The 20,233-nt window shown below is 42.6% G+C and overlaps 1 protein-coding gene across 1 annotated transcript in view; it reads right to left on the minus strand.

Annotated features, from left to right (window-relative positions):
* Nucleotides 1–14,206: 14,206 nt before the first annotated feature.
* The window catches only part of LOC102785341 (voltage-dependent T-type calcium channel subunit alpha-1I-like), a 180,833-nt gene continuing 174,806 nt past the window's right edge, over nt 14,207–20,233 (minus strand). The window contains exons 35-36 of the mRNA XM_087841530.1: nt 19,474–19,691; nt 14,207–17,813 (exon numbers count right to left, since the gene is read on the minus strand). Coding sequence (XP_087697656.1) covers nt 17,151–17,813; nt 19,474–19,691 — 881 coding nt within the window. The 3' untranslated portion in view covers nt 14,207–17,150. The remainder of the gene's footprint in view (nt 17,814–19,473; nt 19,692–20,233) is intronic.

Raw genomic sequence — 20,233 nt, forward strand, 5'->3', positions numbered from 1 at the left:
CGTCATCGAGCTGTTAACAACAAGAATCAAAAGGACTCTTCAGTCCTATTCAGATCACAGATGGTGTGCTTGACCTTGGTCATGTCTTGAGAGGGAAAGCTTGACAGCCTTAATCCTTCACTGAATACGATTGTGTCACAGTAACTCCAAGAAGGTATTATTAACAGGCATATGATAAAGCCACAAACCGACAAATGACACCCACGGCACTAAGAAAATGTGTGAAAAAATATGTCTATAAGATTATGACTGTGTGACTGAATGACGCAGTCGGTTGCGTTTAGACTGATAAGTGACAATTTGGAAAATTCTGAGCTTTTCCTCAACTTACTACAGGATTCCTAACACACAGGGTGAAGGGAATATTACTGTTACTGGCTCAGTCTTAGTTTCATTTTTGGAAGGGTCTGTAAACTAGCTTTGTGTCTGAGGTAAAATAGCATTATTATACTGTTTCTATAGTCAGTGCAGGTGTCAGTTTTGAGCTACAAGTGCACTTGTTGCCAGATGCAGTGGTCTAATTGGTCAGATCTGCTATTTGCTTGCAAAAAAGTCTGAAAACTCAAGCAAAAAATAAACGCTGCAAAATTTGTCCTGCGAACGTACACAGTCGGTATGAAGCGCTGCGTTAAGAATCAGTCTTTTACGGTGACTGTGAAAGTTCAGATCCTAGCAAAATTCAAGACACAAATCATTATAGTCACAGTGCTGCCAAACTCGATGGTTTTCAGTGCTGTACAAGTAGAAATATGACACTCTGGGGTCGTGTAAAAGCTATATACAAAACACCAAAGGTTTTATATGTTATTTCTGACACAGCAAAACCAACAGCGCCTTGGGCAAACGACTTAGTTTCCTATATTTTCCACTTAAATTAACTTTAACTGAAATATTTTCCCCTGCTCCCGTGGTTAGCTAGTTAATTAGGGTGTTGCACAGCACGAATGATATAACATCTTTGCAGTCTTTGAGCTCGTGCTCTGCTCATGGCTGCCTTCTAATTTAAGCAGGAGGTAAAAGCCTCTAACTGTATCTAATCTCTCATCTTATAGATGTGTGATTAGATAGAAAGAGATGGATTCTGGTTTAGGTTTCGTCTTATTTCCTCCCCACTTTTATCTGTCTCTGTTATCTTCTCCTGTGGGAGCTGTTCCTGGCTGCATGTATCAACTCTCCAAAAATTTGTTTTGAATAATGAATAGATGTAAGGAAGCTTCTTTGAAATAACCTTAATAGGGGCTGTTGTTTTGTTCTCTCGCTCTTTTCACCGCTTTATGCCATTGGAAACCTACACGGGGCTTTCATGTTTTCTTTTTCTGCAATAAGCACATTGAGTTTTCATATAATCAAATATGCTGTATTAATAAAATTGTCATTGTCATTATCATCGTTAAGTCTTGTAGGCTGTTTTTTCCCCTTCTGGCCGTTTTTTATTAAAACTCCCTCCTGTGTTGTTTGGGTGCAGATTGACAGACCACAGATTGAACTGAGAGAGGGCAGCAAATAGGTTTTTCTCTTGTTAAGCCACTAATTGGCCACAATGTTTTGCCCTGACCTCCCCGGCACAGACAACAGTGCATTTCCCATGACCTAACCACTCACGTCCGGCACCAACAGCACTTTACCTATTTTAATGCTCAGTGAGATGGCTCTTGACCGCTATATATGCCATGTCAGCTTGCTAATTAACAGCAAACATCTGGTGAGTGTAGTGGAGAGGAATGTAGATGCAGAGGAAACTCCCAGAGAACAAGTGGATCGACACAGAGCTCTGCATCCCTTAAAGACAGATGGATAGAAACAGACCTTCACTGAACACTGCAGTGCTACACATTAACATGTGGAGAGGATACAAAAATGAAAAAAAAGAAAAGAAAGCATGGATATTTTTCTGATTGGAGATTTAGTCATGTCCCCATCCATGTATGTATGAATGAACATACACGCTTTCCACAGCTGGGAACTTGAAAGAGTTCAGTTTATTAAAAATTGCAAGGGTAAGTGAGATTATGGGGGTTTTTTGTACAGGGTGGGCCATATGGATACACCGTAATAAAATGGGAATGGTTGGTGATATTAAAGTCCTGTTTGTGTTTTCAATAGGAAGAGGGCCATGTGACACATCAAACTTATTGGTAATGTCACAAGAAAAACAATGGTGTTCTTGGTTTCAACGTAACTTTATTCTTTCATGAGTTATTTACAAGTTTCTGACGACTTGTAAAATGTGTTCAATGTGCTGCCCATTGTGTTGGATTGTCAATGCAACCCTCTTCTCCCACTCTTCACACACTGATAGCAACACCGCAGGAGAAATGCCAGCACAGGCATCCAGTATCCGTAGTTTCAGGTGCTGCACATCTCGTATCTTCACACCATAGACAATTGCCTTCAAATGACCCCAAAGATAAAAGTCCAAGGGGGTCAGATCGGGAGACCTTGGGGGCCATTCAACTGGCCCACGACGACCAATCCACTTTCCAGGAAACTGTTCATCTAGGAATGCTCGGACCTGGCACCCATAATGTGGTGGTGCACCATCTTGCTGGAAAATCTCAGGGAACATGCCAGCTTCCGTGCATAAAGAGGGAAACACATCATCATGTAGTAATTTCAAATATCCAGTGGCCTTGAGGTTTCCATTGATGAAGAATGGACCCACTATCGTTGTACCCCATATACCACACCAAACCATCACTTTTATTGGTCCAACAGTCTTGGAGGGATCCATCCAATGTGGGTTAGTTTTAGACCAATAGCGGTGGTTTTGTTTGTTAACTTCACCATTCACATAAAAGTTTGCCTCATCACTGAACAAAATCTTGAACTGAGGGTCCTGTTCCAATTTTTGTTTTGCCCATTCTGCAAATTCTGTGCACCGATCTGGGTCATCCTCATTGAGATGCTGCAGCAGCTGGAGTTTGTAAGGGTGCCATTTGTGAGTAGCTAATATCCGCCGAAGGGATGTTCGAATAATGCCACTCTCCAGTGACATGCGGCGAGTGCTACGCTGTGGGCTCTTGCTGAATGAAGCTAGGACAGCCACTGATGTTTCTTCATTAGTGACAGTTTGCTTGCGTCCACATTTTGGCAAACACTGAACCAGTTTCTTGGTGTTCCCCCGGAAGAGCTGGAGGAGGTGGCTGGGGAGAGGGAGGTCTGGGCCTCTTTGCTTAGGCTGCTGCCCCCGCGACCCGGCCCCGGATGAAGCGGATGAAGATGGATGGATGGATGGATGGATGGATGGATGGATGGATGAACCAGTTTCACAAAAACTTAGCAAGCAGTTTGCTAACTGTAGCATGGGAGGTGGGTGGTCTCGTAGGGTGTCTTGCATTGAAATCTGCTGCAATGACCCGGTTACTGCGTTCACCAGATATCAACACAATTTCGATCCGCTCCTCACGTGTTAACCTCTTCAACATGTCAATGGCTGTAACAAAGAGAAACTTGTAAATAACTCATGAAAGAATAAAGTTACGTTGAAACCAAGCACACCGTTGTTTTTCTTGTGACATTACCAATATGTTTGATGTGTCACATGGCCCTCTTCCTATTGAAAAAACAAAAGTTGTATCCAAGATGGCCGACTTCTAAATGGCTACTATGGTCACCACCCATCTTGAGGAGTTTGCCCCCTCACATATACTAATGTGCCACAAACAGGACTTTAATATCACCAACCATTCCCATTTTATTACGGTGTATCCATATAAATGGCCCACCCTGTATACACTGTTCCTATAATATGACTTGGAAATAAGTTAGACTGGAACTGTACTTGATGTCACTCTGTAAAGCTGCAATTGCACTGCAACTTAAGAAAACTGCAAAATCTCACAAAACACAACACAAGTGTCTTTGGAGACGGACCAGCTGACGAGGTGGCAGAAATCAAACACTGAACTGAGACATGCTTAAAAGAAACAGAAGATTCATCAGTGAGCAAGAAAAAGATGCAGCTAATGTGTATTTTAATCACATCATTCATGAAAGAACACTCAGAGAGCGCCACTCCCCCGAAGGGCAAGAGCTGTATTAAAACTTTGATGTTTTATGTTGTGTTTATTACAACATGCTGGCATCAATCAGTTGATGTTGTAGGGCATTCTACTGAAAAAATAAAAAGTGTGTTCTACAGTTCTATCAATGACGTTTCATGTGATATATTACTAGATATGGTTTCCTGAAATGATTTTTTTCGAGGTCTACTGTCCTTCACCCCCTAGTGTATTGTTAAAACATTTAAGTTAAAAGATTTGTTTGAAGACAACTGATGAAGAATTGTGGGTATTATGGAGTTTTTAATTGGTTTTCACATTTTGTGTGACCTTGACCGATTTTCACCAAAATTAATCAGCCCACGCTGTTATTGGTATCAATCATCACACAAAATGTAAAAATTATATATTAAAAATAGTGTTGTTGATGTTAATCTCGTTAAAATGACGTTAACGCCATAACCACATCAACGATAACGAAGCTAACCGCGCTAACGTGTTGATGCTGTGTAGCCCTACGCACGGGGCGATCTGCGCTAACTCGCTAACGGAGATTTGCTGCGGTTATGGCGTTAGCGTCATTTTAACAAGATTAACGCTGACAGCACTAATTAAAAACTAAACTAAACTGCTAACAAATAGACAAACAAACAAAAGGAACCAGTTACATTCTCCCTCCCTTCAGATGGACAATAAGACTGTAGATACTTTGTCAGGGTTTTGTGGTTGTGGATTAATTTATATTCTTTGTTCTTAGACTTTAGGTTCCTGTTTCTTTCCACTCAGCCTGTTCCACATTTCCCATTTGTCTCCATGTCTCCCCAGTCAGCCATGGCTCTGTCTCTGTGTTAAGTCTGCATCTTTGTGAATGTCTCTTGTTTCCTGTTTTATTTTGATAGTCCTTCTCCTGTGCACAGTGTATTTAGTTTTACTTCCACTATGTTTCATTATGTTTGATTAGCCCCAGCTGTGTTTCCCTCCTGTTTCCTGTTCCCTCATTACTTAACTCATTATTTAAGCCCTGTTTTTCCTTTGCCCTTTGTTGTGTTGTACACTCTCACTGCTGTGTGTGTCCCTTGTGTTCCTGTTTAGAGTCCAAGCTTCTTGGTTCCTGGTTTGTTTTCTTGTGGTCCAGCTTAAGTTCTAGTTTTCCAGTGTTTCAGTCCATAGTTAATATGTTCAGGGTTTTTGTTTATTTTTCTGAGTTTATGCCATCGTCAATTTCCTAGCAATAAAGCTGCTGTTTTCAGTTATCCTCCCATGTTGTGAGTCCTGCGTTTGGGTCCTTCCTCCTGCCTGCTGCAGACAAACCATGACACACATATTGCTGTTAGCTATCTTACCTATCTTGTCACTGGCAAAGCTGTTCCGTTACTATTCTCTCCCCAAAATCACTTCTCTTTTGTTTTTCGAGGTTTTTTTTTTTTGTTTTTTTTTTAAAGCTTTTACAACATTTATTTTCTATTTTCATCATGGTTTATTCAGATTCCATTCTGCTTCGTGTGCTTTTGTAGCATTTTTCTGTTTTCTAAACTGTTAGTTGTTGTGTTGTTATGTGCTTGATCTCTCTGAGCCACCCTAAATTTGACCATAAACTACTATGTTGTGTTTTATTACCTTAAATGTGAAGCATTTCCTTATATACTGTAACTGATCTTGAAATATTTCCTTTTCTTAACTTCGGTTGTTGTTTTGTTGTAATAGGAAAGAACACGTCCAAAAATAATGTTTTTCACCATAATTCCCATCAACTGACAGCGCACATAAACAAAAGACCCACACTTTACAACTCTTCATAGCATTACTCACACGTTGCGATGCTAAAAGCATCTATGTGGATGGTAGAAATGCATATGGGTTGACATGAATAGAAGCGGGTGTCAATCATCGCATTCACGGCTACAAGGTATACACCGATGTGTAAATACAATCTCTAAACAAACAGAAGAGCAAAGCTGTCGGTTTGTGTGACGGCCTCTGTGAGAGTGTACGAGCACATGCAATGTGTCCATACGTGCACGAGTCGGTGCATCTGCCTGTGCCAGCAGAGATACAGAGGCCATCACTCTTCCATTGTCTCCCAGTCCACGTTGGCTGCAGAAGGAAGAAGCCTTAGTGCCAGTCCACGCGCGTGCTTGGCGCTTCCACAGAGCTCATTTTAAGAACCCTCTTCTTTTGTCTCAGCCTACACCGTGCTGAATGTGGCTTTGGTTTATGAGCTTTAAGTTAAGCCTGAGCCAGAGATAGGGGGTGTAGGGGTAGTAATTGCATGTCGCGCTGTACAGCCTTCTCCTTTTTTTGCTCTTGATGGCGTCTTATTGTACAGCAGACAGAGAAGGAAACACACGTGCAGCCGTTTCACTGATTAATTGGCTATCTTTGACTGAAAGTTCACTCTCTGACAGTTAAATGCTTTTCTTAATGGAAATACAAATTAAATTGAGAGCTTTCTTATCTTGTTATTGCACTGTAAATTCTATAGAGTGGTCACACATGATTTGTCACACATGCGTCTGTGACTTGCCTTCTTTCCTCCATAGTTAAAACTACCTCAGTATTTCCCTGAAGAAATAACAGCGGTGCTTACCACTGCCGGCCCCTTCACTGTCTTTGTCTTCTCTGACATGATAACGACAGAATTCAAAAACAAATTAAATTTGTGATTCTACTCTTGTTACTCCACTGTGTAGAGCTGGTACATTTTTCAAAAGAGGGTAATTTTTTGGTTATCGTGTTATGTTCTAATTCAATGCTGGAGCTGCAAAGTCACAGATGGCAGGATGGGAGCTGCCTTTGAACATAAGCTGGTGTGTTGGAGTCTTTGAATTATTCTTTGGGGGAAAATATTTTCAAGGGGCATTTGAAGCAATTAATTCTCATTATGCAGCCTGAGTCTTTCAGAAGTTAAGCTGGTTGCTCAAGTGCCCGACCTGACTCGGTGAGTCAGTGAGGCATCCTAGAGTCTGTGAGGAGTGACATTCACACTGTGTGTGTAAGACCACTTGTTACTGACTCGTGTGAAATTTAACGTTTAATGGTGACAACAGCTAATTAGACTTTTTTTTTTTTTAATTCAAGATCCCAGTTAGGAGGTGAAACCCACTGCAGGTGATCTCCTCTGAAGTGGCAGGAACACACGTTTTAATGTATGCTGTGAAACCCAGCACACACACACAGATTTTGGAGGATCAACAGAAAAAATACCCATGAAGCTCTGCAACCATATCAGCTGGTCAACATCTGGCAGGCTGCTGCAGCTGGGAGCTGCCTTCCAGCTCTCTGTCAGGTTTGAAGGTCTGTTCAGCTTTTTTCTAGGAGATTGTTTAAAAAAAAAAAAAAAGGCAAATCATGTTTTGATTAAACAGTTTCCCATCTGCAAATATGAAGATGGAAATAGGTTTGAGTCATTAACAGTCATAACCCTGTTTGTATCGCTTTCATTTGAAATGAATTCAATTCAATGTTATTTATTTTGTGCCAAATTACAACAGCGGTCACAACAAGCTGTAAGGTAAAGAGCATAAAAATACAAAGAGAACCCCCAACAATCAGACCAACATCTATGAGAAAGCACTTTGGCAACAGTGGGAAGGAAAAACTCCCTTTAAACAGCATCAGGGAGGGGAAGGCATCTACCGTTTAATGGGACCCTATTATGTTTTTCCTTCTTCTATACAGGTCTGACTGTGAACATGGTAGCAACACACATGCGCTGTGCAACGATTCTGTTTACAACTGTTTACAATCAGAAGAAAGATAAGGGTTGACTGTGATTACTGTGGTAACACAACCAGACCACGAAACTGGCAATCTGATACCACCAAATAGCTGATCTTGCGCCCTCAAATAGAGCTTCAAGAGCCACTGTGCGGCATCACAAGCTCTCCCTCCCTCTTTTATTCTGTGGACACAGTGCTGTTGCTAGTGTGTGGTTGCAGCATGTAACAGTGTAAAGTTGGCTATATTGCTGTGAAGCTGGAAAGCTCTTCATTTCATACCTTACTGCAGTTGTTGCTTCCAGTTGCATAAAATGTTTGCTGTTCAGTATCCATGCTACAATTAAGCAGAATAACATTGGATATAAAACCACTTTGGATCTTAGGACAGCATTAGAAACTTTGTGAACTAGCTTCCCTAGCTGTCTTCTTGTTTGGTTTTTTACTCGGCTGTTTGCATCTCTTTACTTGTGTAGCGAAACACTACCACTGTTTCCAAGGAAGATGTCTAAGAGTAAGGGCACTGTCCATGTTTTCACACAGGAATAGCCTTCTCCAGTAAAAAAATAACAGTTTACTGACTGGTTGTTCTACAATAAATAAAACAATTTTCCAAATGTGGTGTGGAAAAAATCTTTCGAACTGGCTCCGACTGACAGCTAACCTCATAGAGATGATGGACAGTCGTGCGGTTCAGACTGTAAATCCAGCTTCAGGAGCAGCCTTTGAAAATTCTGAAGATAAAAGCTACAAGAGTACTCTTGGACTGCATTAGCAACTTATCTCCTGATGGATAAAAACGAATAAATAGTAAAGCTTACTATGATAAAATGACTTTGGAGTACATGATCATAACTTCTTGTGCCTGAAGATAAATTGGACCCACTGTGGTACTGGCAAACTCCAACAAAGAAAACAGCTTTATTGAGAGATAATTACCAAACATACATCCTATGTTTATTGCATACAACTGAGAATTAAAAAGAGCACATGCTTGAAATTCTCACATCTTGGAATAGAGTGGGTGGACATGTGTCCTCAGTCTGTGCTAGATGCTGCTCCACCTGGTCTCAGCTATCAGTAACTATCTATTATTATTTTAGAGTCTTTACCGTACAGTATAAACCACTTTGAGGTGACTGTTTTTATGATTTTGATGCGATATAAATTGAATTGAACTGAGCTGAATCAAATCCTCCCTCCCAGCTGTTTCTATATATTCCTCCCTGGCGTCAGATCACTCCTGTTGCAGCAGTTTGACACTGGTTTAATGGTTTATTAGGTTTTTACATTAGGTTTACTTGCTGCGTTTGATAAAGCAGAGCCGTCCCTGGAGATCTCCAAGAGTGTGAGTGCAAGGAGAGGTCTGCTTCATGCACTTCTGGGTTGCACTAATTCTGAGTTGGCTTGGTGTGGACACAAGCGGCCCCTTAAAGTTCGTGTGCCTGTAGCGGCTGCCTTCCATGAATAACAAATAAGACTGACTTTGCTCAGAGATGTGACTTTGTTGAACTAGTGCAGTCTTTTTATGTCCTGGGACCAAAGCAATAATATGGAATGAGAAATGTTGGCTTCGCTGACGGCGCAAAAGACCGGTTTTAATGTTTGATGGCTTTCGCCTGTCGTCATCACTTACTGTCCTTGTCAAAAGAACGTCCAATCATGTGCCCGTACTGGCTGTACTTTTGAAGTTTGCTTTAATCACAAATGAGAAAGATGGCTTTTATTAACACAGCTATATGTATTAGTCTGCTGGGATTTCTTATAAGTGTAATGATAATAGCCGAACTGACCAGAGCTCCTCATGGCTACAGTATGGACAAACATTTTTGTGATGCTTTTATGAATTTTTCACACTGAGATGTGATATTTTCATGTTGTAGCCCCGCTTCTGCTTAAGCTTACCAAAAGGTTTTTTGCTTTTTTCAAGTTCTTTGTTGGAAAGAACTTGATTGGCCCACCAAGAGCCAGAAGGAGAGACTTCAGCCCCATTGAACACCTTTGGGATGAACTAAAACAGAGATTGTGAGCCCGGCCCTCAAATCCAACAGCAGTGTTGGATGTGCTCTTCTGGATGAGTGGGCAGAAATCCTGCAGAAGAGTAGTCCTGCGTGTGTAATGTGTAGGTGGTTCAGTGCTTTTGTCCATATACTGTATGCTTCTCTAACATTTCATCTTTCACGCTTTAAATTGTAAACGTCTGCAAGGGTGAGGTTTTCCAGGCATGTCCCACCAGGAGGAGGCCCCGAGGTAGACCCAGGACACGCTGGAGAGATTATATCTCTGGGCTGGAACGCCTTGGTATTCCCCTGGATAAGCTGGAGGAGGTGGCTGGGGAGAGGGAGGTCTGGGCTTCTCTGCTTGGGCTGCTGCCCCCGCAACCCGGCCCCGTGTAAGTGGAAGAAAATGGATGGATGGACATCTGCAAGACAAAAAAGAAAAACTGTAATTCACGTAAAATCTTAACTTTAAATGATGGCATGTGATTTTTGCTTTTATGAAATTATGTCTTGGAAATCAGGAAACCAAGAACATCATTATTCTAGTTGACACGCAAAGAAAAACAGACAAAAATCTGTTTTTCCTTCAAAACGTAGGGGCAGGGTAGAGTTAGGGTTAGCACCTATCACCATTTAAGACCTAAGAGGGGTAATGATCTTGAAATTGGGACACAAAAAGCAGCCAGCCAGCTTTTCATTCATTCAAATTAAAGCTGCTAAACATTTTCCAATGCTTCCTCCATGATGTACTCAGATTTTCTATTCACTTGCACAGTTTTGTTCACGTGAATAAAACTTGTCCCTCAGAGCAGATTAACCCTTCAATACTAATTAAAGGGGTTAACAACATTTCATCCATCATTGTGTACAGTAAAAATACTTTTTAAGCCGGGTTGGATGTTGTACGCACCGGCTCACTCCTGGTGGCTACTTGTCAGGGCCTGGGGCTCGCTTGGGCCTCTTCGGGGGTGGGGTGCCCTCGGCCTGGGCCTCGGTCACTGTGGCGCAGCTGGCTGCCGGCGGAGCTCATGGGCACGTCACTGCAACCCCCCCTGGCTTCTGCTCCGCGGCTGCTGAGTGACCCCTCATCTGGGGCTCTCCTCAGCTCTTTCTGGGATAGTGGCAGTGGCTGCCCCTCTGTTGGTCTTCCTTGGTCTCTTGTGTTCTGAGGGCCTCTAGATGTCTGGAGTTTTGATCTCCTCCATACCTGCTTCATGCACTGGAGGACGGGGCTGTGGCTCCCCACACCCTCTAGCAGATCATTACATGAAGGAACCTTTTAAAAACAAGCACGTCCATGCTCACAGGTGTACACACGGGTGCTCACACACACAAACTACACCCTTTTTGGCTCCTACCTCAAAGCACACTGTGCGCTGTCGATCTTACGTGCTGCACAATAATATTTAATATTTAGTATTTACTGTTATATTCACATAGATCATCATGATGTTGTTTATTATATTGCTCTCTTTTTTTTCTCTCTTTTTTCTTTCTCAACAGGTGATCCAGGTGATTGATATATTGTATTTTTTGTCTGTTTGTTTTGTTGGTTTTTGTTTTTTGCCCTTTATCACCGTTCCTCTTCCCCGCTGTTTTTCTTCCCCTCTTTCTTTCTCCCTTTTCTTTTTTCTTTTCTTTGTACCTGTAGGAAACAGGAAACATACAACATACTCCGAGGACCATATCACACTTTTGCTCCAAAGCACCTTGGTGCTGTAATCCAGCCATGCCCACAAATGTAAGCGCATTATTCTTCTGACCAAAGAGACATTGTTGTGCGTCTTAGTTTTGCTCTACTCCACGTTTGTTGGTATATGAGAAAAGTTTGGCTGCTTTGTTCTCCCACCACCAAGAAATGAGCAGGAAATAGAGTTAGCATTAATTTCCACTGGGGTTTATGTGATAGGAAAGCTGTGTCAAATATATTTCACTAATGACATTTATTTCAGAGTTGGCAGCTCTGTGCTGTAATGACCTGGGCCTGAGCGAGATCTGAGAGGAAAATAAGGATGAAACGGAGAGAGGCATCAGAGAAAAGAGTGGAGGTGCTTAATGTGGATTTGAACTGAGGATGGATGGAAGGATGGGGAGTTACATAAGGGGAATACAGAGAATACGTTTAACAGCTGTTTGCAGTCAAACGTATGAAATGTAACCCACTGGAGCAAAGAGGCTGTAAAACGTGGGCTTCTTTAAATATTTATACGTTTTTATAATTAAAGTGGAAAAAAGTAATTGTGACATGTGACAAGGTTGTCATGTGACAAGCAGATGAAGAACATAACCATGAACCTCTTGAAGTCTGCAGGTAATCGATCCCCAGTGATTGGAGAGCTGGTACAATGTTACATGGGGCATCATATCTAAGTGCTGTGTCCACATGATGCTGGTAGAAATATTCCACTTTGTGTGTACGCAAGCGCTACATGTGACGTGCACGGATTTAGGGATTTTTTTTTTTTTACATCTGGGGGGATTTAGTGAGAGTCTGCCAAATATAAGCAACATCTAAATGCAAATGCTTCAGTCAGACAAGCAAGTGAAAGCTTTTAGAGCGGCAGCCAGTCCTCTGACTTGAATGTCAGTGAAAATTGATATAAACATGCTGTGCGTGCAAGACAGCCTCAGAATAAAACAGAACAGAAAAGATCTGGTAAGACCTATATGCAAAAAATACATAAATTAAAAAAAGAAATCAGGATCAGAAGTGAAGTGATAGCATTATTGATTATCTCTTTATCATGGCACCAGTTACTGAGTGGGATATGTTAGGAAGCAACTGAACATTTTTGTCCTCAAAGTTGGATGAGCTCGAAGCAGAAAAATGGGCAAGCGTAACGATTTTAGTGAATTTGACAAATGTCAAACTGTGATGCCTGGACAACTGGGTCATCTCTAAACTGGGGTGTTCCTGGTCTTTGATGGCCAGTGTGTATCAAAAGTCATTCAAGAGAGGAACAGTGGTAAACCAGCAAAAGGGTCATGAACGGCCAAGGCTCACTGGTGCAGGTGGGGAGCGAAGGCTGACCCATGTGGTCTGATCCAATAGACGAGCTAATGGAGCTCAAACTGCCCAAAATGTGAATGCTGGATCTGACAGATTACAGAAAGCATCACAGTTTGTTTCTTAAGATGCTGCAAATGCAGACAAGTCAGGGTACCCATGGTGATGCTGTTTTCCACCTGAAGCACCAACAATGGACTGCAGAGCAACGAAGAAGGGGGCCTGGTCTCAATCAGGCAGTCTGTTGGACGCGCTGTGATGCTTTGGGCAATGTTCTACTGGGAAACCTCGAGTTCTGCCAACCTCGTGGATGTTACTCTGACACGTGCCACCTATCAAAGCATTGTTGCAGATCATGTACGCGCTTTCATGGAAACGGTATTCCCTGATGTCTGTGGCCTCTTTCAGCAGGACAATGTGCCTGAATCTGAAGTTGAATCATTGTCAATATGAGTGCCAAACTGAAGAACAGGAGAGAGGCACAGTGAGCCTCTACAGCCTTCAGCAACATGTGGTGGAGGTTTGGGGCAGGATTTTAGGCAGCCGTGTTGAGGATAATGTCATCTCATCTGGAAAGCATGTGATTAGCACAGGACAATGTGCTTTGACAATGAACCCAAACACACTTCCAATGGAGTAAAAGCATACCTGGACTGGTCTCCCCTGGTCTCTGGACCTTAAAATGATCGAAGCAGCGTGAGATCATCTTGACTGGAACGGAACAAACGCTTCAAAGCTCCAAAGAAGAGCTTTGAATGTCTTTCAAGGATAATGTAGAGCTATTCCTGAAGACTACTTAAAGGAATTACAAGAAAGCTTTCTAAAGAGATCTTAGGCAACACTGACTCTAGAATTATACTGACTCTGTTTTGGCTTTATATACTGTAAATGAAAAGGGAAAGAAAAATTGAGGGGTGGCTCAAAAGTTTTGCACAGTATTGCACATAAATGAAAGACTCAACAAACAGACATTTATTAAACTGGATTAGGTAAGCGTGTCAGCTCTCTGAAGCGCCCATTTCTATTGTGAGTTGACCAACCCACAGGTGTGAGAACAAGGCACAATGACGCTGAACAACAAAGACCAAACAGTTGACCCCGTGACACGCTTTCAACGACGGTCCCCCTCACACGCTGAAGCAAAAATGCTTCATAAATTGTAAAAATCAAAAGAGAAATAAACAGAGAGATTAATGCAAACACACAAGATTCAATGGGAAAGTTGGGGATAAAGAACAAAAAGACTTTCTAAATCTTTTAGATATGTTGTGCATGCAGAGCATTTACAGCAGGTCATTTGTGGTATTAGTACTGCATGAGTTATAATACATGCAAATATCAGGTTTTGTTGTTCAAAATAAAGTTAATCAAAACAAAGAAATGCAGTTAAACCTCGTGCTAGATCATTCTCCAGATATTATCATCCTTATGAGCACAGTCCCAGACTGACGAAACAAAGAGCGACGCGTGAAAAAGGCTCGCATTAATCGCTGACATAACCTTGAAGAAAGAGAAAGAAAATTCACTCAAACCTCATTTCGAAAGAACAACTTCAGGAGTCGGAGGTTGTTGAAAAGCTATCTCACTTTTATATGACACTAGAATGACATTTTGGAAAACAAAAATAACCTACATGCATTTGGGAAAAAGAAAACCGTGTAGAGGAGATGGAGGGAAAAAAGAGAGAACACACACGCTGGAATACATGAATACATCATCCTTTCAGTGACCTTTGAATCTTGGTGACATTTTATTCGAATACATGAATTCATAAATATAATCTTCTCTCACCATATTGCCTACCCTCTATGAATCCCATACATCTAACTGTACATCTACTGTAGCATATTGCATATCTCGATTAGAGGTGGGTAGTCAATAGTCATTTAGTACTCTGGCTTCTTGTGGAAAGGAGATAATAGGATTGGATGGGAGTAAGGAGGGGAATGAAGACAAAGTAGAGAAAGAGATTAAACACCGAGGTTTCTTCTGCCTCTTCTCAAACAGCCACAGAAGCGTCCCGCAGTGTTTTGACGCTGACATCTTTGTGTGATATGCGTGTGTGTGTATGTGCTTCAGGATGTGTGTGTGTGTGTGTTATATGTGATGATGCAATGCATGAGGTGCATATAGGTCCACCTGAGGTCTACCTGCTCGGGATTTATTCTATGATGATCATCACAATTTGATAAAATTACAAACATGTGCTCAAACTACATCCACGTGGACCACATTGCTTGTCATAGTATATATTTTTTTCTACTGTCTTGCTACACTCAAGCAGACCTGAGTCAAATAAACATGTGGGTTTAAAGCAGCAAACAAAACAGTGATTTCCATTTGCTGAATTCCCGCTAATCTGTACACCGACTCTTTAAGAAGAAACCATCCCTTGTGTTTCCCATGCACATGCCAGGCAGCCTGCTCCACTCCTGAGAGACTCAGGTACATTTAAAACAGGCGGAAGGATTTAAAGACTGCGTTAAATCTCGTCTGGTTTGCTTCAAATGCCGAGACCCGGCCCAGAGAACAGCACGCACGTATAAGACAATAGGTGCTCTTTTGTTTCAGACTGAAACAGGAGTGCTTCTGGCTGACTCAAACGAGGGACGGTCTATTGACGTGTTACCAACCTAGTGATTAGCCCTGCCACAGGGCACTCAAACAAGGGCCTGTACTCGTGACAATAATAGAACTGAAGAGGTTGCTGCGTGTCAGCGGGCTAAGGCTGCGGGTACAAAAGCAGAGCCGATCCAAAGATAGACACTTTGTTCAAAGTACAACTTAACAAGCCTATGCCAGCCAAAAGTTCAAAGTTTTCTTTTTTTTTGCTACGTTCACACTCACTACACTTACTACCAACGTTTATACACACACCCAGGACACAGTGCAGTATGACTGATGAGGTTCACTGGAGTCCCGACCAGTATACTTGAGTGTGGTGTACATCTGGAACATCGCATTAATATTACTTGACCATGTTTTTCCACAATGTTTCAGTTGTTTGTGCATCCAAACCAGGAGCAGCAGCAGTGTGAACGAGCACCAGCTGTAGGAGGCCAATCAGCTGGATGTGGCATACACTTTCACTGTGCAGACGAGCATCATGTGGATATAAAACATTAATATGGATGCTGGCCAGAACAGGAACTGGGTGTTGTTGGGGACACTGTGACTTGTATAGACAGACGGGGCTTTTGGGACTTAGTTATCATCCTGAAAGTTTATCAGATAAACCATCAGATTAACTTCAATTTTTGGAAATCTTCTTTTGTTTTGGTATGACTCAGTATACTTCTATAGGCTCTGATTCAGTGGTCAGCAGGAAGCTGGTGCTTGGAAGTCTTAAAGACATTTAACTTAGCATCCAACTTCCAGTCTCCCAAGTCAGTGCTCACTTTAGCTTCAGAGTTGTTGTTGATGTGCCATTGTCAAACACGGTGTTAGGTATAGTAGCAAAAGATTATTTGTCAATTGTATTTGGCCCAGGTCTACACTTAAATACATTTTAGCCCTTTCATGGGTGTGCAGAAAGCAAAAAATACAGAGTCCACTCTGAAAGTGGCCAATGCTTCCATGAATTACCCACACGCATTCTCAGCAGCATTCACAGTCTTCTTCTTTTCAAAGAGGCCATCTGTCACTGTTCAGACTAGCCAGGCTCATTGCTTGTCTCGGTCTCCCTCTTTCTCACAAATGAAGACAGAAGCGGGTACATTCACGCAACTTCAAAATGTTGAAGTTGGAAAAAACAAAACAAAAGACAACTTTTCCATCACCCGCCAAATCTTCCAAAGAAAAAAAAAGGTTGATGCTACTATTAGCCATGGACATTACAAAAAAACACGAAAAGAAAACTGTACAAAGTTCAGTTCTTCCTCAAAAGAAGCTTCCGAGTTTGCCATCTGTCCAATTTTGACAACAGGGTTTTTGGACAATGGTTCAGGCCGAGTAAAGTGAACCCGGTCCTTATCGAGGATTGAACTTCTTAACAGTTTCATCTAGAAAACACCGCCTTTGTAATGTTCACAAATCACTGCAATTTTCAGGGCTGTCTCTGTAATGGCTTTCTGAATATTCTCTCAAGATGGCTATAATATAAAACCCAGGATCTGCCACATCTCAAAGGCTCAGTCCTGTTAACAAAAAAGCTGAGCTCCTTGACATTATTGTTAAGACTTAGCAAAGAGCAATCGTATATCCTGTGTAAGAGAAATGATGCCAAAACTCAGAAGCGACTGGAATCTTTTGAGAAATGACTGATCCTAAACAGAGAGAGAGAGAGAGAACGAATGATTTAATAAAGACAAGAGAGAATTTCAGATTCCGGTTCACAGGACGTGTATTAAAAATCTCTCCCTGTTCTGTTCAAGGTCCAGAAATGCAAATGGTTAAAGAGTTCCACTACAGAGAGGCAACAAGTGTTTCATCTGTTTTTCCTGGAGCATGTGTCTGCGGTCTGACGCCTGCTTTTCATGCTGAGGCCTGTGATGTCTTGCTCTTCACCTCTTGCCATTCCCTCTGTCAAGGGGTTGGATAAGAAACCATGGACGTGTATGCCATGAAAGTGGTGGCCATCTTTACTCCGGGCAGACAGATTCGTTAGGTCCAGAGACCCTGTGCTGTTGCATTTCTTCACCAGCGGGGGTGCCAAAGAGTCCGGGGTAAACAGCGACGTAAGGGAGAGACTGTTCAGTGTTTCTGACAGGTGCTCGCTGCTGAAGGTTTGACGGCAGTCATCCCGGTTTGTCCCCATGCCAACATCCTCATCTGACGGGTCCATGGAGTCCTGCTGGGGGCAACCGGGGCTGGTGCTGCCGCCTCTGCTGCTGCTCTGGCTCCTCTGGTGCCTCCGGGCGGCTTGGAGGGTCAAAGGAGTACTGTGTCTCTTTAGTAAAGAGCAGCCCTGGTCTCCTGTAGTCGGTGTCTGGCGTTGCGAGGGGTGGCTGGGGACAGGGCAGAGGTGGGGTGTGGGGAGATCCAGATATCGAGGTGAGGAGACGCTGAAGCTCAGCCCTTCTTCCAGTGTTGCCTGCAGGCTGCCCTCTGAACTGCCTGTGGCCAAAGAGGAGTCACTGTGGGACGGGTGCTGGAAGAGAGGATAACAAAAACACACACGAATTTACAGTTACAGCTTAATGCCTTTACACATCGGACACATGTAATCCGTGTGAAAACATCAGGACCAGCTCATCATCAAGTTCAGATCCCGAAAATTCTGAATTTCCTGGAGCTACTGTTACCTAGATAAAATTGAAGTAAAACACCAATAAAGAAAAGAAAACCAGCTCTTATTGGCTGATGTTACTGTGACCAGTACCTAAGGACAGTTGTGTAACAGGAAAGGAAGAATCTGCCCCGGGACGACAACACATTGGTTTGAACTCATTCTCGGTTAACTAATTTCAGAGAAGTCCTAATAATATGAAATCGTGACACCTCCTCGCTTGTAATTCCCCCTGCTTGAAGGACCCCGCCCTGAGTTTGGGGGAAGCGTTGGTTTAATCCACTATGTCTGTATGCAGGAGGGATTTAGTCATTATTTCTAATCCTGCCAGTACTAAAATAAGAGATTACGAAAAAGCAGAAACATAGTGGCAGGGAGAGAACGCAAAGCAAAGAGGGATAGAGAGGATCACCCAGGAGAGGAGAAAAAGAAAAACAGAAGAAAAGCGACACGGGAGAATGTGAGGAGCGGGAGCCAAGCACAACAGCGAGTGCCGAGTCGGTATCAGGCTCGGGGCTGGCCGGGCTAATTAGCTGAGCGCCGCAAAGCATTACTGTAGCAGCGGAGGATCACAGAGCCACTCAGGCACGAGCTAAACAAACCAAACAGGTAGAGGTGAAAAGAGAAATCTGTCTCCATGGTTACAAAAGGAACAAGAACTAAAATACGGGCTTTATTTTTCTCCCCCTTTCTTTCGAGTTTGTTTCACGTAGGAGCCAGCATAGGGGAGGTGTTGGATTCAGTATGGAAGAGAGGCTGGCTTTAATTATGACTAAATAAGCTCTCTGGAGTCTCACACTACAGTAGGACTTCAGTGGAGGGTGGTGATACGTGTATATTCACGATTTGGCGCGCAGTAATTAGATTCTGACTGATAGATCTCAGAAGAGGCTGCTGTGTCACATCTAACTGTGCCACTCCTACTCAAGAGTTGATTTCTAATGAACTAAAGTGATTCCAAGTGTTTATTACACCCACAGCTGTAACAATGGGGCCAATATCTAGTGTCACTATATGATATAAGGCAGGGGTGTCAGCCTAGCAAAGACTTCAATCTGGCCTACTGACAAGCTGTTTACCTCTTCATAAAGACCCATATTGGGTCATGTATTCATGCTAAATTCAAGGAATTCAGTCGTAGATAAACTGCTAAATAACAGAGAAGTTCTGTGAATTAACAAAAACTTTAAGAAACATGTAGTTAAACATCTTTCCACTGACAGAAAGGGGCCCAGTTAAGATCAGTGTGGACTCGACGTATGTGGCCCACGACGTAAAATGAGTTTGACATCCCTGGTGTGATGTGTGTTACAGTTTTCGGTTCCCAGATGTTCTCATTCAGGCTCACAAACACGTCTGCCTCTCAAAAACCCCTGCATGACACTGCCGAGCATTGCCATAAAGGACACGTTTATACTGCGTTCTATCGTGTCACTGATGTTTTGCACAGCAATGCTGATGTTGTCTGTTCAGCCAGCCAGCCATACAGACACAAACGAATCCATTCATCTGCTCGTAATACCTGGGAGCCCAACGGCCTGCTGTTGGCTCTGGGTGAGCGGAGGGATGCCCAGGAGGCTGGGGAGGCCGACCTGGAAGGCCGTCTGTCTCCTGGGCTTACGCTGTTTCCAGGACTGTTTGGATGAGCTGCAGCAGCTGGGTGGAAGAAATCTGCCAGTAGATGCAACACTGGTGACGTTTCACGAGCGCCTCCACTGCAGCTTCCTCCATCATCATCATCTGTAAAGGGAAGGCTGCAGTTTAATCCAGCTGTGGCACTGACGCTCATATTGCTATCACTTTGTAAGTCTGCCTCTCTCTCTGCATCTTTTATTGCAGAGACGGGAGTGGAAACCACCACAGAGGCAGTTGTGAATACTCGGGAATTGTTCTCTGTCTCTGGATAGATTTAGTCTTTTTCTGTATGATTTCCTGTCCTTGTTTCCTTTATAAGGATGTCAGCCAAAGTGATTCCCCACACTTACTCAGCAGTGTCAGGATTTGTTCCAGTCAATCACTACTTCCTCACAGAAAAATGACAAAATATTCAATGAATGTTTAGACCGTCTGAGCTATGTTTCCACCACATTGCAAACAATCTCTATAAACAAATGTTGACGCATCAATTGCAGAATTTTTACGCAATGAAGGAAACTTTTGTTACTATAATGACTCATCATGCTGTAGCAGGTTTTGGCTGCATGCAAAAAATCACAGTGGAGAGCAAAAGAATCCTTTTACTGAAGTCCAACCTTAAAACCATCAGACATTTCCTGCACTTT

Source organism: Neolamprologus brichardi, chromosome 6 (genome assembly GCF_056152115.1).
Source record: "Neolamprologus brichardi isolate AB-2024 chromosome 6, ASM5615211v1, whole genome shotgun sequence".
Classification (NCBI taxonomy): domain Eukaryota; kingdom Metazoa; phylum Chordata; class Actinopteri; order Cichliformes; family Cichlidae; genus Neolamprologus; species Neolamprologus brichardi.